The sequence below is a fragment of the Bos javanicus genome, chromosome X (assembly GCF_032452875.1).
Source record: "Bos javanicus breed banteng chromosome X, ARS-OSU_banteng_1.0, whole genome shotgun sequence".
Lineage (NCBI taxonomy): Eukaryota > Metazoa > Chordata > Mammalia > Artiodactyla > Bovidae > Bos > Bos javanicus.
Window position 1 is genome coordinate 77,952,938 of NC_083897.1, and position 24,695 is coordinate 77,977,632.

General features: G+C 37.2%; 1 protein-coding gene and 1 pseudogene across 2 annotated transcripts in view; one reads left to right on the forward strand and one right to left on the reverse strand.

Moving 5' to 3' along the window:
* The window catches only part of ABCB7 (ATP binding cassette subfamily B member 7), a 147,176-nt gene extending 136,273 nt beyond the window's left edge, over window positions 1-10,903 (forward strand). For both annotated transcript variants that reach the window (XM_061409679.1, XM_061409680.1), the window contains 2 exons: window positions 268-375; window positions 10,520-10,903. In XM_061409679.1, coding sequence (XP_061265663.1) covers window positions 268-375; window positions 10,520-10,735 — 324 coding nt within the window. In that variant the 3' untranslated portion in view covers window positions 10,736-10,903. The remainder of the gene's footprint in view (window positions 1-267; window positions 376-10,519) is intronic.
* On the reverse strand, window positions 983-2,342 carry LOC133242217 (guanine nucleotide-binding protein G(s) subunit alpha-like; annotated as a pseudogene).
* Window positions 10,904-24,695: the final 13,792 nt, after the last annotated feature.

The following is a 24,695-nucleotide window of genomic DNA, read 5'->3' on the forward strand; positions in this document are numbered from 1 at the left end:
TTATCCCAAACTAATTTAAAGAAGTGGTTGCTTATCTTTAACTTTTTCCATGATAATGTGGTCATATTTGCCTTCCCTCTCTGATTGATTTAGTTTCTTCTTCGTAACTATTAGATTGGGTAGAATATTTGGTAGTGGTATAAAGTTTATATAACAAAATTAACTGGCATTTTATATGTTCTTTTAAAAAATATATGGTTCTTTTAATTTACATTTACCTAATAGATAAATCTCCCCCGCTTACTATTCTTGTTGTCAAACTTGCAGACTATTCTTGGTGCCATGAGGGATGCAGTGAAACATAGAACTTCTATTTTCATTGCACACAGATTATCAACAGTGGTTGATGCAGATGAAATTATTGTCTTGAACCAGGTAAGATATTTAACTTTAAAGTTCAGTGTTTGAAGTACATTAGAAATTGTTGCAAACACAAGCAACTTACATTGTTTCTAAAGAAATTTTTAGACTTTGTGTTCTTTGAATAAGATTGAATCCTGATAGGATTCCATTTTTACCTCTATTGATAGGAACAACCTATGCCACTTACAAAAATGAATAAAATGTATTAATTCACTCTTTTTTTTTTTGCTGAGACATGCAGAGAATTTTTATTTATCACATTTGTTAATACTTAAGTTTTACTTGTAGAACAGTCACCAATAGAAGAGCAGGCTGTTAGTAGGTATTAGTAGGGTTCAGTCAGGGATCTAGCATAGCATCTAGGAAGTACACAGGAGGTGGTTTAACAGGGAGATGGTTCAATAGAGAGGGGTCATAGCTCTCAAATGCCAACTTTTGTTACAGTAAGCTGTCAGTCACTGTTTATTTAGATGCTTTGGTTAGTTGATACACTACATATTTTTCAATTAGGGATTACTTTTGTTGTTGTTTGTTTGTTTAAAAAAATTTTTTTTTCAGTTATCTTTAGAGGTTAGGTGTTGGGGCCCATCCCCCAACAACAGAATAGTATTATTAGAAGTTCCTGCTGCTGCTGCTAAGTCACTTCAGTCACGTCCGACTCTGTGTGACCCCATAGACGGCAGCCCACCAGGCTCCCCCATCCCTGGGATTCTCCAGGCTTCCTAAGACCGGCAGTTCCAGCATGTGAAGTGTGATAGGACATAGCCAGGAAGATGAGAAATTGAAGTCATCATCTAGAGGTTATATAGTCCATCCCTGTTGCTCCTTGCAGCCTGCAGGTCCTCTTAGCCGCCCTCTCCATTAAACCCATTAACATGCAGGATCCTCATTTGCTTCACAATGGTGCTTTTTCCAGATTCACCACCAGCAGCAGATGGTGGTGCATGGTCCGGTAGACCTGCTTGTCCTTCTGCAGCTGCTTCTTAATCTTGTTGGCCTCACGCTGCTCCTTCTCCTTGTTGTGCTGGTCCTCAGTCTTTCTGTTTTCAAGACAGCCCGTGGCAGCGGGGCCAAGAGGGCTGGGGCAGCACCAGCCGGGCAGGCAGGCCGAGCGCAAACTTGGCTCCTCTGGGAGGAGCACCAAGGGAGGGCGGTGTTTCTGTGGCCGAGCGGAGCTAGTGGCTCCCAGCCCATTGAGCTGGAGTGCAGGGGTCTAATGGCTGCCGCGGAGTCAGATGGACTTGAGCTGGAGCTGCGGGGGCTGCTGCCACCACCGCCACCACTCTTATTGCCAGAGCTCTTCAGCGGGTGCAGGGAAGGGGAGGTGGAGGCTGCAAAGGGGGTGGAAGGAGGAGGAGGAAGAGGGATGAGGAGCTTAATTCACACTTTATTAACATTTTAAAAGCAAAGTTAGATGAGGAAAGCTTTAAATCCTAATATGTTAGAAACAGTTTTAAAGGTTTTGTATTTAAAACAATTTTTCTGCATTCATTTTTGCTCTGTACAGAATATTTGCTTAATGTCTTCAGTGTATTTCATATTTTCATTTTCCTAATACCTGCACATACCCTTGATGTTTAAAAGAAAATTACCATAAAATAAAGTGGTCATTTTCAAACATGGCCATTTTTATTTTGTATTTTTCCTCATGAAGAAACTAAGACAAATGACAGCCTACTTTATTTCTCTGAGGGAATTACTATAAGAGTGTACTCTCTAAATATTCTGAACAGATCAGAGTGCCACTATTGCAATTAGTAGATTTGAAAATTGTAATAGTTTTACTTTTTTCCTCTCTGTAGGGCTATTTTATCTCCACCCACCTTTGTACTTGATTATTTCTAATGATGTTCTCTATGTTTATTTTTACTGTCTAACAAGTAAACCTTCAATTCTTTATCATTTTGAAAGCATAAGTACTGGGAGTTGAGAGCAAAAGCATTCTCCTCTACATTCTGTACTGAGAGAATTTTTTGCATCACTAAAATTTCTTATAGGATGTTTACTTCCATGTTATGTATATTGTTTCTTTTTTATGTTACCACTTACTCAAAAATGCTAATATTCACTAAAGAGTAAACTGATTTTTTTCAGTATGATTGTCCAGAATGTCTCAAGTGGGAAGATTTATAAATATACTTTATTATCTCATTGATGTTTAAGTATCTGAAGTAAAATCTGCTCTTGTGCTTTTTACTAAACTTTTCAATTGTATGCCATCATGTACATAGAGCCTTTTCTTATAAATATAAAACATTAAAAGTACCTTAACAAGTATAAGCCATAGGACTGGAAAATGTAAGTTTTCATTCCAGTGCCAAAGACTGTTAAACTACTGTACAGTTGAGCTCACTTCACGTGCTAGTAAGGTTATACTCAGCATCTTTCCAGCTAGGTGTCAGCAGTATGTGAACCGAGAACTTCCAGATGTACAAGCTTCATTTAGAAAGGGCAGAGGAACCAGAGATCAAATTGCCAACATTCACTGAATCATGCAGAAAGCAAGGGAGTTATAGAAAAACATCGACCTCTGCTTCGTTGACTACACTAAAGTCTTTGACTATGTGGATCACAGCAAACTGGAAAAGTCTTAAAGTGATAGTAATACCAGACCACCTTACCTGTCTCCTGAGAAACCTGTATGTGGGTCAAGAAGCATACAAGACATGGAACAACTGACTGGTTCAAAATTGGGAAAGGAGTATGACAGGCTGTATATTGTCACCCTGTTTATTTAACTTATATGCAGAGTACGTCATGAGAAATGACAGGCTGGATAAATCACAAGCTGGAATCAAGACTGCCAGGAAAAATATCAACACCCTCAGATATGCATATGATACCACTCTAATGGCAGAAAGTGAAGAGGCACTAAAGAGCCTCTTGATGAGGGTGAAAGAGGAGAGTGAAAAAAACTGAATTTAAAAAAATATATGAATTTAAAGCAAATGGAAAGAAGTAAAACTATCTGCATAAAGAATTGATAACATAACCATGCAGAAGAAAAAGAGAATGCAGAACTAACCCAAATAATAACTTTTGCACACATTACTCTTATTTTTTAGCCTTAGTAGAATATAAGGATAAAGATAACTCAGATTTGAGTACGTTTGTTGTTGGTAGTATGGTAGTAGCTATTTTGAAACTGTTTTCTGTATATCGTAAGACTGAGCATATGAGTTAATATATTGATATTGTTGAGAAATAAAGGTCTTATTTGGGAGAAGAAAGATAGAGATATGGAATAGGAGAACGGGAGGAAGAACCTTTTGATGTTATATTGGGACAGAATTATCAATATTAGTTTATGATGAAAAAAAAGTTCCTAACTCTGTTCAGGGAAAGAAAAGGTCTAGAAGCAATGAAATCCCAGAAGTAATGAGTATAACTAGCACCTAGATCTTACACAAAATGCTGTTCCTCAACAAAAAGAATCAAGGAGCATTTTGAGTGGATTCCCACTGGCCAAATGTGGGATAATTTGAACATTAAAAAAAATGATACTTGTGAATTACAACACACTGAATAAAAAGAAAATCTATAATTCTATAGTAATGCTTAGGGAAAGCTCTTCTTTAAAAATGAAATCTTGCCACTTACAACAACATTAATGGACCTAAAGTGTATTATGCCAAGCCAAATGAAAATACATCAGAGAAAAATATATACCTTATGATTTTACTCATATGTGGAGTCTAAAAAAACTGAGCAAATGAACAAACAACAGAAACAGACCCATAGATACAGAGAACACACTGGTGATTGCCAGAGGGGAGAGAGTGGGGAGATAGATGTAATAGGTGAAGGGTATTAAGAGGTACAAACTAAGTCATAGGGACGTAATTTACACATAAGGAATATAGTCAATAATAACTTTGTATGGTGACAGATGGTAACTGAACTTAGGTGATCACTTCATAATATATAAAAACAATCACTGTTATACATCTGAAACTTATATTATATGCTTTCTTTTGTTTTAATTGGGATGTAGTTGCTTTACAAAGTTGTACAACAAAGTGAATTAGCTGTATGTATACATATATCCTACATCTGATAGATAGAGTGCCTGATGAACTATGGAATGAGGTTTGTGACATTGTACAGGAGGCAGGGAACAAGACCATCCCCATGGAAAAGAAATGCAAAAAAGCAAAATGGCTGTCTGGGGAGACCTTACAAATAGCTGTGAAAAGAAGAGAAGTGAAAAGCAAAGGAGAAAAGGAAAGATAAAAACATCTGAATGCAGAGTTCCAAAGAATAGCAAGAAGAGATAAGAAAGCCTTCTTCAGCGATCAATGCAAAGAAATAAAGGAAAACAACAGAATGGGAAAGACTAGGGATCTCTTCAAGAAAATCAGAGATACCAAAGGAACATTTCATGCAAAGATGGGCTCGATAAAGGACAGAAATGGTATGGACCTAACAGAAACAGAAGATACTAAGAAGAGATGGCAAGAATACACAGAACTGTACAAAAAAAGATCTTCACGACCCAGATAATCACAATGGTGTGATCACTGACCTAGAGCCAGACATTCTAGAATGTGAAGTCACGTGGGCCTTAGAAAGCATCACTACAAACAAAGCTAGTGGAGGTGATGGAATTCCAGTTGAGCTATTCCAAATCCTGAAAGATGATGCTGTGAAAGTGCTGCACTCAATATGCCAGCAAATTTGGAAAACTGAGCAGTGGCCACAGGACTGGAAAAGGTCAGTTTTCATTCCAATCCCAAAAAAAGGCAATGCCAAAGGATGCTCAAACTACCACACAATTGCACTCATCTTACACGCTAGTAAAGTAATGCTCAAAATTCTCCAAGCCAGGCTTCAGCAATATGTGAACCATGAACTTCCTGATGTTCAATCTGCTTTTAGAAAAGGCAGAGGAACCAGAGATCAAATTGCCAACATCCACTGGATCATGGAAAAAGCAAGAGAGTTCCAAAAAAGCATCTATTTCTGCTTTATGACTGTGTGGATCACAATAAACTGTGGAAAATTCTGAAAGAGATGGGAATACCAGACCACCTGATCTGCCTCTTGAGAAATTTGTATGCAGGTCAGGAAGCAACAGTTAGAACTGGACATGGAACAACAGACTGGTTCCAAATAGGAAAAGGAGTACGTCAAGGCTGTATATTGTCACCCTGTTTATTTAACTTATATGCAGAGTACATCATGAGAAACGCTGGACTGGAAGAAACACAAGCTGGAATCAAGATTGCCGGGAGAAATATCAATAACCTCAGATATGCAGATGGCACCACCCTTATGGCGGAAAGTGAAGAGGAACTCAAAAGCCTCTTGATAAAGGTGAAAGTGGAGAGTGAAAAAGTTGGCTTAAAGCTCAACATTCAGAAAACGAAGATCATGGCATCCGGTCCCATCACTTCATGGGAAATAGATGGGGAAACAGTGGAAACAGTGTCAGACTTTATTTTTCTGGGCTCCAAAATCACTACAGATGGTGACTGCAGCCATGAAATTAAAAGGCGCTTACTCCTTGGAAGGAAAGTTGTGACCAACCTAGATAGCATATTGAAAAGCAGAGACATTACTTTGCCAACAAAGGTCCGTCTAGTCAAGGCTATGGTTTTTCCAGTGGTCATGTATGGATGTGAGAGTTGGACTGTGAAGAAGGCTGAGTGCCAAAGAATTGATGCTTTTGAACTGTGGTGTTGGAGAAGACTCTTGAGAGTCCCTTGGACTGCAAGGAGATCTACCCAGTCCATTCTGAAGGAGATCAGCCCTGGGATTTCTTTGGAAGGGATGATGCTAAAGCTGAAACTCCAGTACTTTGGCCACCTCATGTGAAGAGTTGACTCATTGGAAAAGATTCTGATGCTGGGAGGGATTGGGGGCAAGAGGAGAAGGGGATGACAGAGAATGAGATGGCTGGATGGCATCACTGACTCGATGGACGTGAGTCTGAGTGAATTCCAGGAGTTGGTGATGGACAGGGAGGCGTGGCGTGCTGTGATTCATGGGGTCGCAAAGAGTCGGACATGACTGAGTGACTGATCTGATCTGATACATATATCCTCTCCTTCAAGGCCCTCCATCCCACCCAATTCTGTATGGTAATTGTAACTCATTAAAAAAAAAAAAAAGAATATTAACACACATGTAAGGAATGATACGTTTAGAAAATCATTTTACAGCCACCATTGTAGTAAAAGATTTAGATAAATATCATCATTTGCTAAAACCATATGGTAAAAAACTATTGGGGAATAGAATAGTCACTTAACCCATAGATTACTTTTCTACTACAAAGAAAAAAATACCTTTAAAATAGAGAAATCTGGTAGACACTTCCTTAAAGAAATGATCACTTAATATCATTCATCTTGGAGGAAACTGATATCATACATCTCCTAATATACACTGAGGACATATCATCACCTATATTGTATTTCAGCAAAAATGTTTAGCCTAGATCTAAGAATCAGGAAAAACTAGAGAAATACAACTTGAAGTGCATTCTTTAGAAAATAAGCCTGGATATTTTAGAAATGTTACTGTCACTCACACAGACTAGAAAACTTACAAATTCAACCTGTTGATCCTGATTGAATCCTAGATGGGGAAAAAAAAAAAAAAAAAAAATATATATATATATATATATATATATATATAGAATATTATTGGGATCATTGGTAAAATCTGAATATGGACTATAAATTAGATGAATTTCTTGGGTGTGATATAGTTGTATTCCAGTCATATAGGAGAATGTCCTTATTTTCAGGTGTGTGTGTGTACAAGCTCAGTCGTGTCCAACTTTTTGTGACCCTATGGACTGCAGCCTGCCAGGCTTCTCTGTCCATGGAATTTTCCAGGCAGGAATACTGGAGCAGGTTGCCATTTCCTTCTTCAGGGGATCTTCCCAACCCAAGGATCAAACCTTTCATCTCCTGCATTGGCAGGCGGATTCTTTACCACTAGTGCCACCTGGGAAGCCCTTTCAGGAGTTACATGCTAATGAAATACTTAGGGGTGAAATGTTATGATGTCCACAATTCATTCTTAAATAATTTAGCAAAAAGTAGTATAAATTTAGAGATAGGATCAAGTGAGAGAAAGCAAATGTGGAAAAAGTAACAGTTGCTAACCCAGGAGAAGCATATATAGGTGTTTATTTTTACCATTCTTGCATCATTTCAAATTTGAAATGGGGTGGTAAATAAATAAGAAACAATTGGAGAACAAGAGATTTTGGAAATCAAAACTGTCATTGCTGAAATAAAGTCAAGGAAATTTCTAAAGAGTAAAACAAAAAGAGAGAAAATAGAGGAAAGATTTGAAAACAAGAAAATTAGTCTAAGAGGTCCTACATTTGACTAGTGGTGGTTCTAGAAAAAGGGAGTCAGAAAAAGGAAGGGTATAACCAAAGACTAATATCCCCCAAATGTCCAGAACTTCAGAGCATAAGTTTTCAGATTAAAAGGGCCTAGCAACAATTACCTGGTGTACGAGACAGCAAAAGAGACACTGATGTATAGAACAGTCTTATGGACTCTGTGGGAGAGGGAGAGGGTGGGAAGATTTGGGAGAATGGCAATGAAACATGTAAAATATCATGTAGGAAACGAGTTGCCAGTCCAGGTTCAATGCACGATGCTGGATGCTTGGGGCTGGTGCACTGGGACGGCCCAGAGGGATGGTATGGGGAGGGAGGAGGGAGGAGGGTTCGGGATGGGTAACACATGTATACCTGAGGCAGATTCATTTTGATATTTGGCAAGACTAATACAATTATGTAAAGGTTAAAAATAAAATAAAATTAGAAAAAATAAATAAATAAAAGGGCCTAGCAAGTACCCACCACAATAAACGGAAGGAGGAAAAAGAATAGACAAATTATAAAATTTCAGAATTGAGGATAAGGAAAACAGCTTAAAAGCTGTGAGAGAAATATCTTCCAGTGGGGGTGCTAAATAATAGATTACATAACATAGTCGATAATGAGAAAAACACTGTTCAGACAAACTTAAAGTTTAGAGTGAATTAGTGACGTAGAACAGAGAAGGCAATGGCATCCCACTCCAGTACTCTTGCCTGGAAAATCCCACGGATGGAGGAGCCTGGTAGGCTGCAGTCCATGGGGTGGCTAAGAGTCGGACACGACTGAGCGACTTCACTTTCACTTTTCACTTTCATGCATTGGAGAAGGAAATGGCAACCCACTCCAGTGTTCTTGCCTGGAGAATCTCAGGGACGGGGAGCCTGGTGGGCTGCCGTCTATGGGGTCGCACAGAGTCGGACACGACTGAAGCGACTTAGCAGCAGCAGCAGCAGTGACATAGAAAACTAAGCAAATGGAAAAACAAGGCAATTACTAAGTCCAGGAAGAATAAGAAATTAGGAGAAAATATATATAAAGTCCTAGTACCTGACAACAGGTAATATTTACATAGTTATGATAAAGCAAACATTGTATATTAAATAACATTTATTATACAACCAATATTATTAGAAGAGTGAATTTGAGGCATGGGAAAGTGGAATAGTTGAAAGTGCTGGATCTCATTAATATGTATCTGTGTATGTAAATGCCAGAATAAATAGCTACAAATTGGGGGATAAGAAGGAGGTATTCAAGGGTAGAGAAGGAGGAGACAAAAGAATGTACTTTTTATCAGCTTTGTAATTATTTTTAAGCTATGTACATTTATGCTTTAATACAAGTAAAAATAATTTAAACTACACAATTTTACTACAGGATAAATTTTTGTAATTGATTTCATTAGTTGTCTGCAAAAATAGTTCCCATTCTTTCTAATACTTTTGGATGCAGCTTTCATAGAAGATTTTTTTAATTGATGTATAATTCATGTGTTAGTGATTCAGGGTTTTTTTTTTCAGATTATATTCCACTGTAAGTTACTATAAGATATTGAATACAATTCTCTGTGAGTGAAAAGAAAGTGTTAGTCGCTCAGTCATGTCTGACTGTTTGTGACCCCATGGAATGTAGCCTGCCAGGCTCCTCTGTCCATGGAATTCTCCAGGCAAGAATACTGGAGTGGGTAGCCATTCCATTCTCCAGGGGATCTTCTCAACCCAGGGATTGAACCTGGGTCTTGTGCACTACTGGCGGATTCTTTACTGTCTGAGCCACCAGGGAAGTCCCTGTGCTATTAAGTAAATCCTTTTTGCTTATGTATTTTATATATAGTAGTTTGTATCTATTAACTCCATACTCCTACTGTCCTTTTCCCCTCCATGTCCCCTTTAGTAACCATAAATTTGTTTTCTGTATCTGTGCATTGAGAATTTTATTTTGTTTTTTTTTACAGTGGTAAATAAAAAAGTATAAAATATGTAACCATGGGGACTTTTATGCCAATGAAATTGTCCACACACCTTGGGATTGAGGACTACATGCAGGATCCAGAGGAATTCAAATAGAGCAAAATAATTCTTAGACTCTCCAGCCAGAAATCAAGGAGATGCTTAAATTAACCGCTCAGAAGTGGGCACATACAAATTTCAGTTATTTAGCTTAAGGTTATATTTTTAAAGGTCATATCACTAGGAACACCACTGAAAGTGACAAAATTACTTTTGTCTTCCAGTATGTTTAACAGTATCTCTCAAGAGACAAATTAATTGTAGATATAAGAATTTGACATCAATACCAAACCTATGCAGTGTTAAGTTTAATAGCTATTGTTAAGAAAAATAGCTACTGGAAGAAATAAACATCATGGAGAAATCTTGTTTATTTCAAAGTACACATAGGGTTTTGGCATATTATTTTTAAATCCTTTAAATCTCTGTATAACAGTGCTTTTGATTTAAATTTGATTTACTGATTACAGAAAATACCACTTTTAGAAAATCTTCACCTTTCTTTTCTGCTCTTCAAAATGAAAAATAAAACATTCAGACTGTATTTTCTTTAAGTGAAATACTTTATGTTATATAGAATTTCATAGCTTTTTGGTTTTTTATCATACTGGTAGCTCAACAGTAATGAAGGCATTCCTACCTTGATTTTTCCCACATATACTGTAATTAAAAAATTGGGGAAAGTATTTTAATGAATGCAGTCTTTCAAAATTCTTACTTGGAAAGTATTATGTGTTTTCAATTATTATGCTAGTTATATGACTTTGTCTATGTTTCTCTTATTTTTGCTTATTAGGGTAAGGTAGCTGAACGTGGTACCCACCATGATTTGCTTGCTAACCCTAGCAGTATCTATTCAGAAATGTGGCATACACAGAGCAGCCGTGTGCAGAACCATGATAACCCCAAATGGGATGCAAAGAAAGAAAATGTGTCCAAAGAGGAAGAAAGGAAGAGACTACAAGAAGAAATTGTCAACAGTGTCAAAGGCTGTGGAAACTGTTCCTGCTAAGTCACATGAAATATTTTCTTTTCTTCTTTTCTTCCTTTCTTCCTTCGTCCTTCCCTTACTCCCTCCCTCCCTCTCTCCTTTCTTTCCTTCCTTCCTTCCTCTTTTTACCTTGACTACACATTTGCACTGAAGCAGAATTGTTTTATTAAAAAAAATCAGACATTCCCATTTTCTATAGTCCTTCTTTTAGATAAGATTTATTTGAAAAGGGAATTGAGTTTTACATCTTTCACAGTCTATTTGATGTGGCATCTATATTTATCTCCTAATTATTTTCTTGTTACTGCCTTAGTTGTGGTCAAAGCATAATTGTTGTTACTACTTGACTTTACCCCATTTCCATTTTTGAGGCCTGACAGTCATTTGATATCCATAACCAGATAAATCAGATTGGCTTCCAAAATTTTTGTAGTTTTTCAAACCTCCTTTATGCTGACAATTTAGATGAAAAGTATCTATTTCTTTTTTAAAAAGTGTAGATTTTCTTTCTCCATTGAAATACATGAATGATAAATAACAATACTTAAAATTTTAGAAATATTTACCACCATGTATCTTTAAGAGGAAAAACCTTGACTCTCATGTTGGTATATAGAATGTTCATCATTAACCAGCATTGTAACTGTCATGTAGTGCTGAGAATTTTATTTTTCCACCAAATGAGATGTAGCTTTTGTTTTGGACAAAAATTCATAATCTTTCTTTAAAGACTTGCAAACCTTGATATAATTTGAGACTTACTATACTGGGAGTGATCTAAAAAGCTTAGGATGTTAATTGGGTTTTCTGTTTCCATCTTAAATGCACTGCTTTTGCTATCTGAAGTTATACAAAGAAACAACCGAATGGGATGTGTGCATACACACGTGTATAAAGCAAAATCTAACAATTATTAATAACCTTTAGACAAATAGGAGAGGATTACAAAAATATTTAGATGATCAAGCCTCTAATCTGTGTTGATACTTCAGAATTACTTTATTACCAGATCTTCTCTTCCTTTTTCAGTAGTTTAATGAGTTTAAGCTTGAAATAACAAGGAGGAGCCCAAGCAAGATAATTAAGTTTTACTGGCTAGAAATAATTAATAAAATGTTGGTATGTATTCACTTAGAAAGTTCCTTTCCTTTTCCAACTTGAATTTGCTTTAATTTTTTGGTAGTAATCATTCAGCTTGAAAAACTTGTGTATCTCATGAACAGCAACATAACTGTATATAATGAGGCTTTGTTTCTCAGAAAAGTTGTTAAAATATTTATTTTATTGGTCTGTGGTTTTATTGTGTTTTAAATGATAATTTGGTATGGAAGAGACTAATTTTTTTTTCCGATTTATTTTGTCATTAGTAGGTAGATATCTAAGCTTATCTAAGTCTAGTCTCCAGTTTTGTTATATAAAGGTGATTAGAAAAGTAGCTTGAAGCTAGTAGTTTATGGTTAGTCTTTGATACCAGAGCAAGTGGTAGGATCTTGCTTTTGGAGTTGAAATTAACACTGAGATGCTTAATCAGCTGCAATATGAGGGGAGGTTTGAGACATTTCTTACTCTCAAACCATAGATGTGATTGCTTTTCTGAGGAACAACAACCAAAAAAACATGTCCTTTGAATAACCCAGCTGTATTACTAGAAATAATGGTTAGTCTAGATAGAAACTCTGCTTCTGTTAATTCCTTCTGTACATTTTTAATGTTGTTGATAGAAAATATTTAACTTTGTTGCATAATCAAGCAGGTAAAATTGAAATAATCATTAGTAATATTCATTTTGAATGTGAATAGTGGTATTCAACGTAAGTGATTCTGTGATATGGGAAACATATAGTCAAAGAAGGACAGGAATGTTTTTAGGGTGGGGATAATTTCCCCACTAAGAAATTTGAAAGTACTTTCATATGATTAGAGGTGGTCTCTAGACCATTGCGTCACTGTGGTCATTAACCAGTATTTTCAGCTAATAAAAACTTAAATTACCAGAAAAATACAGTTACTATAGGGGCTACAACTAAGTCTTAAATTTTTTTCTCTTAACTCCATCTTGTTAAGGTGGTTCTATACACTGACATAATAGACAAATTAAAATGAAAGAAAAGCTTCCTAGGATGATTCACTCAGAGGAGGTTCCAAGAAAGGGACATTTATCATAATGTACTAGTTTTACATTAGAATATTCCACACAAAAGTACAAATTTCTAAGTTAATGTCACAAAATAATATATTTTTTAATGTCTTGGGATGAATAAGCTACAATTTTGGCATATGGGCTCTGAAAATGGAGCAGGGGATAGGGTTTTGTTTCTTAATATCCCTTTATTTTTAAGATTGAAATCTTCCTAAGGGAATCCCAGTTTACAAAGATTACATTGAAACCAAGGTAATTTGGGATCATAAAAACTGGGCCAGTTGCCTTCTTGAAGGTTTTAACATAGAAATATTTTGGTGAGGAGATGGGCTCCTTTGGAAATTTTTGAACAGTTCAAGTCTGATGGTCACTTGTGAGAATCAGAAAGAGGCCTTAGCATTTGGATAAACTCAAAATATGCATTTACTTTTCCTCTGCAGGGATTTGAACCTTTTCTATACCTTTAGTTAAATATTTTGCCTTTTCCCTTAGATGCTGACAAAGCTCAGTTTGTGAAGATGGTTAGTTTAAAAATATGTTTTGCTTTTAAAGGCAACATATTTAAAATTAATATGATTCCTTATTCTGGATCACTTTGCACACACTGCCATCTTGCTCCTATCCTTCTTTATTGCTGGATGTTTCAGGAAATGCAACTTTGACCAGTAGATACTCATAATTCTCTTACCTTGTAACTTCATCATAGGATATTCTTCTGCGTATTGGTAGTTGAAAGCATTTAAATATGTTTACAAAGGCAGCTTTCTTATAGAAAGGTCCCTTCCCTCCTGCTTTGAGTATATAGATTTTGAATGTAAACTGTATAATAAATGACAGTATGAAGTCAAATCAGCTGGTTAAAATTGGTTAAGATAAAATAACTCAATGCGGAAGCTTATTTACCACAGATTTATTGTTTTAACAATCTGTGCAGATAATCAGTACTAAATAAACTATGTCTTTGTGGCTCAAAATGGGTGTCCCATTGAAGCAACTCTTCTGCAGTGCATAGGGAGAATTAATATTTTGCTATTCACACACTCCAAATAAGTACAGATTTAATAGACACTCTGGGAGTATGGCCTTAGAGCCTCATGCAAAAAGTGAAAACTTTAAATTGTCTCAAAGAGAAAGTAATTGTTTCCAGTGCTCATAATATGGGCAAAATGGTAGCAAATTATAGTGCTTTCACTTAGCATTAAGCTGTCATATTTTTAATGACCAGTCAGTGAAAGGCAACTTTCTATTGCCCCCAGTTTCTCAGTTCTAATGACTAAGAAGGAAACCTTTAGGGTAGAAAAATGCCTTAACTGCAAACCATGCATTAAATTTAGTATTTTGATTAGCTAGGTAGAATTGGAAATATACTAGCTTTAATTAGACATAGATCAAAACATTTTTGGTTTAAAACAAAGGCAGTGGATTGTTTGCATATTTCCTGTTCTCACACAGCTACACTAGAATGTTTTTCACTGATGACTTTCTGTTTTATAATATCATTGGATTTTAGAGCTGGAAGGAATTTAGAGGTCCTTTAATAAAATTTCTTCATTCTTAAAATGAGGAAACTGTATTTCAGGAGAAGTCACTGAACTTACTATTAGTCAAGTTGATGAAAATTCTGGGTCCTGACATCCAGTCCGTTTCTTTGTTGTTGTTGTTGTTCAGTCGCTCAGTTGTGTGCGACTGTTTGTGACCCCATGGACTGCACACACCAGGTTTCCCTGTCCTTCATCATCTCCTGGAGTTTGCTCAAACTCATGTCCATTTAGTCAGTGATACCATCCAACCATCTCGTCCTCTGTTGTCCCCTTCTCCTACTGCCTTCAATCTTTCCCAGCATCAAGATTTTTTCTTATGAGTCAGCTCTTCTCATCAGGTGGCCAAAAAGTATTGGAACTTCAGCTTCAGCATCAGTCTTTCCAATGAATATTCAGGGTTGATTCCCTTTAGGATTGGTTGGTTTGATCTCCTTGCAATCCAAGGGACTCTCAATAGTCTTTTCCAACACCACAATTCAAAAACATCAGCCTTCAATGCTTTTTGCTGAACCACATTTCCACCCAGAAGTTATGTTCAAAAATATATTGAGGTTGAGACATCCAGCATGGTAAAGTAAGGGGCTCTGTAGACCCTCTTCAACAAAACAACAGCTTAACTGGTAAAAAATGTTTTTAAAAAAATCATTTGAAGTATCTAGAAATTATCCAAAGGACATAAAGCAAATGGAGAAACATTCATTTGAGAAACTTATTAGGTTTCAGTAAGAACAGCAAGAGTCTGGCATTTGAGGAATTACCCACATATTCTCCACTACACCAGGTCTTTGTTACAGAAGCTCTTCCCTCAGTGCTCTATTCTTTTCAAGTGTGGTGAAGATGTTAGGGAGAGATAGGGCTCCTCTTTCCCCAACTCCTACTGTAGGGCTACCATTTTACCCTGCAAGGTAACTGCCTGCATTTCTCATTTCCCCAACCCTGTATTGCAAAAAATGTATTCCAGGCAAGCACAAGCAAGAGGACTGGAGATCCTTTCTACCACCCAACCCCCACTCTTAGGCTGGAAGCACTCCATGCACAGATTGAGAATACTGGGACCCTGATTTTTTCCACCTCAGCTAACTCAAGAAGTTTCACTCAAGGAGCGAAAAACCAAGAGTACCATGGACTGCCACCACGTCCTGGTGCCTTTTCATAGAGTGGTGGTTTCACTCAGGGCCCTCTGCCGCCAGTTCTGGTTCATTGATGCAGAGGTTCTTTCCAAAGGCAAGGCATTCAATGAATACAAAAAGTTCCGCAGGTCTATCTGAGGGTACTGACTTCACTGAAACAAAGCATGGAGAACTCCATCCCTAAGGGCGTTGTCAAAAACAATGGAGATCTTGGTGGAGAGCTACTAGGAGGAGCTGGTGCAAGCAAATCCGTAGAGCAGCCAGAAGTTAAACCAGAGGGAGCCCAGAAGTGCCTCCTGGGAACACAAGCAACTCTGAGAATTGAAAAGTCTGAGTGCATGTGCTGGGCTGCACTCACTCAGTATAGTCAGAACGGAACATGGGACAGACTTAAAAGTATTTTGCAACATGTGCAGACCATCAACACATGGGAGAATTTGGACTGGCACATGGAACTAGACAAAATACTGACTGAGCAAAAAGTTGCTCTCACCCAGATATGACTCATAGGAATGCAGGCTTAAAAATAAAACCGCACACATTCCTGGCAATCTGAAACACTGTATGTCCAAGACTGTGGCCACTCAGAACAGAAAAGGAACCTTCAAGTACTAGTCCCTGGCTGAACATAGGTCAAAAGTAAACTCTATATACTATGGTAGCACCCTCCAAGCACACACACATCCAATGGTAAAGGGTAAAAATCTTACTGACCACTAATTGCTTTATGCCAACCCAGGGGCAACCCTTGGGTGCCTAGACTAAAAGAGAAAGATAATATCAGACTGCACACTGCAGGGAAAATAACCAAGCAGATAATAGTCCCCCAGAGGAGGTGGATCATTATCCACAGATATTACAAGATACTATATAAAATGTCCAGTTTTATGCAAAGAAAACAAGAAGGTCACCCATTTGCACAAGGGAGGAGGGGGCAGGGAGCAGGCAATAAACGTTGCCTTAGAAAGGACCCAGATGGTGGATGTAGCAAAGATTTGTCAATAAAGAAATAGGGGAAAAAACTAGAAATTATGAAGTTGAGAAGTACAACAAATAAGAAATTTACTAGAGGAGCCCAGTGCAGTATGTCTCCTACATATGAACAAGTTCCATTCCAAGAGCACATCCATAAGTCCAACCAATTTGTTCAAATATACTGTCTATAGGAGAAATACTCCATAAAGATACAAACAAGCCAAAAATAAAAAGATGGAAAAATATATATATACCATGCAAGCACCAACCATAAACTTTTTAGAGTGTCTATACTAATATCAGATGGAATAATCCCTAAATAAATGTTATTAAAGATAAAAATACTTTGGCCACCTAATGTGAAGAACCAACTCATTGGAAAAGACCCTGGTGCTGGGAAAGATTGAAGATGGGAGGAGAAGGGGACAACAGGATGAGATGGTTGTATGGCATCACTGACATGATGGACATGAGTTTGAGTAAACTCCGGGAGTTGGTGATGGACTGGGAAGCCTGGTGTGCTGCAGTCCGTGGGGTCACAAAGAGTTGGACATGACTGAGTGACTGAACTGAACTGTAAGATAAAAATGGATATTTCACAATGATTAAAGATTCAATCTGTCAGGAAGATATAACAATTTTAACATGTATGCACCTAAGAACCTGTCAAAAGAGATGAAACAAAAGCTTGACAGACTTAGAAGGAGAAACAGACATTTCAACAATTATAGTGGAAGATTTCAAGACCCTACTTAATAATGGATAGAACAACTAGAGAGAAGATCAAAAAGGAAATAAAAGTGAAGAATGCAATTTGCTGAAGTGTACATGGAACAGTCTTCATAGACCATATGCTGTGCCATAAATCAAGCTTCAATAAGTTTTAAAAGATTGAAATCATATAAAGAGTGTTCCCTGACCACTATATATTAGAAATCAGTAATAAAGGAAAAAAAACTTGGGTGCGTCAGAAGGCAATCACTTTAAATATGGGTCAAAAAATTAAAAGGGAAATTAGAAAATACTTGGAGATGAATGAAAATGAAAACACAACAAAAACATGGGATGCAGCTAAAATTTTTGTTAGAGATCAGTTTATAGCTGTAAATATCTATATTTAAAAAAGGAACATCTCAAATCAATAAACTTCTGCCTTAAACTAGAAAAAGAAGGCCAAACAACCTAAAGGGAGATGAAAAATAATATAAAATTAATAGGGAAAATTAACAAAATCACAAGCTTGTTCTTTGGAAAGATCAACACAATTGTTAACTAGACTGACCAGTAAGAAATACTGAAGATTCATAATAGTAAAAAAATGAAAGAGTGGATATCACTACTAATCTTACAGACATAAAAAGACTGTAAAAGACTATGAAAAATTGTACAGCCACTATGGAGAACAGTGTGGAGATTCCTTAAAAAACTGGAAATAGAACTGCCTTATGATCCAGCAATCCCATTGCTGGGCATACACACTGAGGAAACCAGAAGGGAAAGAGACACGTGTACCCCAATGTTCATCGCAGCACTGTTTATAATAGCCAGGACATGGAAGCAACCTAGATGCCCATCAGCAGGTGAACGGATAAGAAAGCTGTGGTACATATACACTCAGCCATTAAAAAGAATACATTTGAATCAGTTCTAATGAGGTGGATGAAACTGGAGCGTATTATACAGAGTGAAGTAAGCCAGAAGGAAAAACACCAATACAGTATACTAACGCATATATATGGAATTTAGAAAGATGGTAACAATAACCCTGTGTATGAGACAGCAAAAGAGACACTGATGTATAGAACAGTCTTATAGACTCTGTGGGAGAGGGAGAGGGTGGGAAGATTTGGGAGAATGGCATTGAAACGTAAAATACCGTGTATGAAATGAGATGCCAGTCCAGGTTCGATGCACGATACTGGATGCTTGGGGCTAGTGCACTGGGACGACCCAGAGGGATGGTATGGGGAGGGAGGAGGGAGGAGGGTTCAGGATGGGGAACACATGTATACCTGTGGCGGATTCATTTTGATATTTGGCAAAACTAATACAATTATGTAAATTTTAAAAATAAAAAAAGACTATGAAAAATTGTATGACAGCAAAGTAGATAATTTAGAGGAAATGGGCAAATTCTTAAACTGAAGAAGAAATGGCCAAGCTGAATAGATTTATAAGCAGTAAAGAGATTAAATTACTAATCCAAAACTAATCAAAAAGCCTAGGCCCAGATTGCTTCATCACTGAATTCTGCCAGAGAGTTAAGAAAAGATTAATACCAATACCTCACAAACCTTCCCCCCCCCCCAAAAAAAAAATAATAAATAAAGGAGGGAATTATTTTGAACTCATTCTGTGAGACTTATATCATCCTGATACTGGAATAAAAGACATCACAAGAAAACTAGAGAACAATATCCCTTATGTGTATAGATACTAAAATCCTCAAAAAATACTGGTAAACAATCCAACAACTGTACAGCATAGCCAAGTGGGAGTTACCCTAAGCATACGAGATTAATAAAACTCCCACAAATCAATGTAATACACCATCATAATAAAGAGCAAAAACCATATGATCATCTCATTAGATGCAGAAAAAGTATTTGACAAAATCCAATAACCTCTCATGACAAAAATGCTTGATAAACTAGACATTCAAGGAAACTTCATCAACTATGAAAAACAGCTAACATTATACTTAATAGTGAAAGACTGAATGCTGTCCTCCTAACAATAGGAATGAGACAAGAATGTTTGGTCTTTCCACTTCTATTCACTGTTGCACTGGAGGTTCTAGTCAGGGCAATTAGGTAATAAAAACAAAGCTAGAGGACTCAACTTCCAAACTGTAAAACTTACTCCAAAGCTACAGCAATCAAGATGTATATAGTACTGACCTAAGGCTAGAAATACAAATCAGTGGAGTAGAACTGAGAGTCCAGAAATAAACCATTATATTTACAGCCAACTGATTTCTGACAAAGGGTGCCAAGATGATTCAATAAAGACTGAACATTCTCTTCAGCAAATGGAACTTCAACAACTGGATATCCACATGGAAAACAATGAACATAAACTGCTTTACAGATATATAAAAATTAAGTCAAAAGTAGTTCATAAACCTGAATGTAAGAAAACTAAAACTCTTAGAAGAAAACATAATATATCTTCATAACCTTGAATTAAGCAATTGTTTCTTAGATGAGACCTAAACAGCACAAGTAATATAAGAGAGAACAGATGAATTGAACATCATCAAATCAGCAACTCAACAACTCAACTTTTGTGCTTCAAATGATACCATGAAGAAACAGACCGTTAGAATGGGACATAATGTTTACAAATCATATCTGATAAGCGGCTATATCCAGAATATATAAAGAATATAATTACAACTCAATAATTTAAAAATCCAATAACCCAATTAAAAATGAGCAGAAGAGCTGGATAGAAATTTTCCTAAGAAGATATACAAATGTCTAATAAAAACATGAAAAGATAGTCATTAGAGAAATGCATATCAAAACCACAAAGAGATACCACTTCACACTGACTATAATCAAAAAGAAAATAATAATGTTGCAGAAATGTGGAGAAACTGAAACTCTCATACATTGCTAGTAGGAATGTAAAATGGTGTGGCTGCTATGGAAAACAGTCTGACAGTTCCTTAGTAACTTAAATAGAGTTACTGTATGACCCAGAAGTTCTAGATACATTACCCAAGAGAATTGAGAATATATGTTCACACAAAAACTCATACATGAGCATTCATAGTAACATCATTCCTAACAACAAAAAATGTAAACAACTCAAATATACACCAATTGATGAATGGTAAATATAATATTTTCTACACAAACCATGGAATATTTTTATTGTCATAAAAAAGAACAAATCCGTGTTACTTATGGATGCTTCCCACATATTGTATGCTTTCATTCTAGAACATGCAAATCTATAAAAATAGAAGGTAGATTAGTAGTTGTTCAAGCTGGTTTTAGAAAAGGCAGAGGAACCAGAGATCAAATTGCCAACATCCGCTGGATCATGGAAAAAGCAAGAGAGTTCCAGAAAAGCATCTGTTTCTGCTTTATTGACTATGCCAAAGCCTTTGACTGTGTGGATCACAAGAAACTGTGGAAAATTCTGAAAGAGATGGGAATACCAGAACACCTGATCTGCCTCTTGAGAAATTTGTATGCAGATCAGGAAGCAACAGTTAGAACTGGACATGGAACAACAGACTGGTTCCAAATCGGGAAAGGAGTTCATCAAGGCTGTATATCGTCACCCTGTTTATTTAACTTATATGCAGAGTACATCATAAGAAGCGCTGGACTGGAAGAAGCTGGAATCAAAATTGCCAGGTGAAATATCAATCACCTCAGATATGCAGATGACACCACCCTTATGGCAGAAAGTGAAGAGGAACTCAAAAGCCTCTTGATGAAAGTGAAAGTGGAGAGTGAAAAAGTTGGCTTAAAGCTCAACATTCAGAAAACGAAGATCATGGCATCCGGTCCCACCACTTCATGGGCAATAGATGGGGAAACAGTGGAAACAGTGTCAGACTTTATTTTTCTGGGCTCCAAAATCACTACAGATGGTGACTACAGCCATGAAATTAAAAGACTCTTACTCCTTGAAAGGAAAGTTATGACCAACCTAGATAGCATATTGAAAAGCAGAGACATTACTTTGCCAACAAAGGTTCGTCTAGTCAAGACTATGGTTTTTCCTGTGGTTATGTATGGATAGGAGAGTTGGACTGTGAAGAAGGCTGAGCACCGAAGAATTGATGCTTTTGAACTGTGGTGTTGGAGAAGACTCTTGAGAGTCCCCTGGACTGCAAGGAGATCCACCCAGTCCATTCAGGAGATCAGCCCTGGGATTTCTTTGGAAGGGATGATGCTAAAGCTGAAACTCCAGTACTTTGGCCACCTCATGTGAAGAGTTGACTCATTGGAAACGACTCTGATGCTGGGAGGGATTGGGGGCAGGAGGAGAAGGGGACGACAGAGGATGAGATGGCTAGATGGCATCACTGACTCGATGGACGTGAGTCTGAGTGAACTCCGGGAGTTGGTGATGAACAGGGAGGCCTGGCGTGCTGCGATTCATGGGGTCGCAGAGAGTTGGACACGACTGAGTGACTGATCTGATCTGAGAGATAGTGTGGTGGGGGTGTAAATGGGAAGTTACTGATAACGGATACAGGATAAGTGTATTGACTATAGCCTGTGTTGTGTGGTTCATGACACAGATGTGTTTTGTACATATGCTGACCCTGTAGTGTGTTGCTAGTGTTTTACTTCTGTATTTCAAGAGGTGCATTGAAGTAAGAAATCAGTAGCCTCAGTTTTTCTTCTGGTCTCAGTTATACAAATCTTCAACTGCTATTTCCAAAGGTTCATTTACCTACTTAAAATATTGATGATATATTTTTTTTAAAAAAACCTCTAGTATCGTACATCGAACCTGGACTGGCAACTCGTTTCATATATGATATTATACATGTTTCAGCTGGTGCACTGGGATGACCCAGAGGAATGGTACGGGGAGGGAGGAGGGTTCAGGATGGGGAACACGTGTATACCTGTGGCGTATTCATGTTGATATATGGCAAAACCAATACAATATTGAAAAGTTAAAAAATAAAAAATAATAATAATAAAGCATCAAAAATATTTCAAAAAAAAAAAAGCCTCTACAGATGCTGCCTTTAACAGTACTCATGAAACATGAAAAACAAACCCTTCTCCCACCAGTAATATTATATGCCAGGTTGTCTATAAATAAAAGCCACTACATAAATTAGATGCTGTAAGTTTAAAAATAGGATGCAATTATAGTTAATACTTTCAAAATTAATAGTCTCATAGTTATATAGATGATCAGAATTTGATGAAATCTCAGGTGGTTTAGTCCAGAGTTCAACAAACTTTTCCTGTAAAGGCAGTATCTAAATATGCCACACTCCTGAAATTTTCTGGTTTTTCCCATGTTTGACTCCCGTAATTTAGTTCATAGGTTTTCTAGCCTTGTATGTTCCCACCTTGTGTTTATTTTTCTTTTAATGCAACACATCACTCATTTGTACAATAAATAACTGTCACTAGAACAGTGAACCTCAGGGTGGTCAGGAATTGTCATAAATACATGAAATTCATAAAAAAATTTAAGTCCCATTTCAATTTCCTATCTACCACCAGATTTATTAACATATGAAAATCAGTTGCTTATCCTTTCTTTTATCTCACTTTAGCCTAGTGATAATGGGGGGGGGGGGCGGAAATGACAAAATGACCAAAGGTCAATACACAAAGGAAAAAGTTTAGGCATTGATAATCTGAGAATAAAATTTTCAGCTATAGAATAATTAGGAATTAACTAATTGAGTACTTAGTTGAGCCAGTTGTTCTCCCAACTGACTTCCCTTCCTGTTAAAACTCTGGTGTTAAGGCTTTTGTAAGCAGAGCACTCAATGAAAAGAACAGCTTTCTAGACTTGTTGCTGAGTGTCCTTTTCAAAAATAATATTTCACTACAGGATTTTGGTTTCCCTAAGGAAAAAGCAAGAGATTTCCAGAAAAACATCTATTTCTGCTTTATTGACTATGCCAAAGCCTTTGACTGTGTGGATCACAAGAAACTGTGGAAAATTCTGAAAGACATGGGAATACCAGACCACCTGACCTGACTCTTGAGAAACCTATATGCAGGTCAGGAAGCAACGGTTAGAACTGGACATGGAACAACAGACTGGTTCCAAATAGGAAAAGGAGTACATCAAGGCTGTATATTGTCACCCTGCTTATTTAACTTATATGCAGAGTGCATCATGAGAAATGCTGGGCTGGAAGAAGCACAAGCTGGAATCAAGATTGCCGGGAGATATATCAATAACCTCAGATATGCAGATGACACCACCCTTATGGCAGAAAGTGAAGAGGAACTAAAGAGCCTCTTGATCAAAGTGAAAGAGGAGAGTGAAAAAGTTGGTTTAAAGCTCAACATTCAGAAAACTAAGATCATGGCATCTGGTCCCATCACTTCATGGCAGATAGATGGGGAAACAGTGGAAACAGTGTCAAACTTTATTTCTGGGGACTCCAAAATCACTGCAGATGGTGATTGCAGCCATGAAATTAAAAGACACTTACTCCTTGGAAGGAAAGTTATGACCAACCTAGATAGTATATTGAAAAGCAGAGACATTACTTTGCCAACAAAGGTCCGTCTAGTCAAGGCTATGGTTTTTCCAGTGGTCATGTATGGATGTGAGAGTTGGACTGTGAAGAAGACTGAGCGCCAAAGAATTGATGCTTTTGAACTGTGGTGTTGGAGAAGACTCTTGAGAATCCCTTGGACTGCAAGGAGATCCAACCAGTCCATCCTAAAGGATATCAGGCCTGGGTGTTCATTGAAGGGACTGATGCTGAAGCTGAAACTCCAATACTTTGGCCACCTGATGTGAAGAGCTGACTCACTGGAAAAGACCCTGATGCTGGGAGGGATTGGGGGCAGGAGGAGAAGGGGACGACAGAGGATGAGATGGCTGGATGGCATCACCAACTCGATGGACATGAGTTTGAGTGAACTCTGGGAGTTGGTGATGGACAGGGAGGTTTGGCGTGCTGCAATTCATGGGGTCACAAACAGTCAGACACAACTGAGCGACTGAACTGAACTGAACTGAAGGTCCTGCCATTTCTATCTGCATTTAAAAAAAAGAAATGAAAAGTGTAATAATATCAAGTGAAGCTTTCATAATAATTTCAAGTGGTTATGCCCTCTGTAAGGTCTCAGAGGTATTAACACTATTCTTCATATTTTAAGATCACATGAAATCTATTAGTGTATCATTTAACCTCTAGCTCAGAATGCATCTTGTTTGTGTGGTCTCTGCCTCCATTTGTGTAGCCATCCTAATTTAATGTTTAAAATTATAGTTAATGTTCTAAGATGATTAACATAACCAGCTCTAACACAAGTGTGGTAAAGTGTTTTAATGAACTCCTCCTAGTTAACAATGAAAAGTTTTCAGGCCCTGGTAAATAGGGTTTGTGTGAATATCACTCATTCATTAAATATGACAGAAAAATGTGAAAACGTGAGGACAGACACAAGGAGAACATAGCCATTTGATGACAGAGACAGAGATTAGAGTGATGACACCTGCATGCCAAG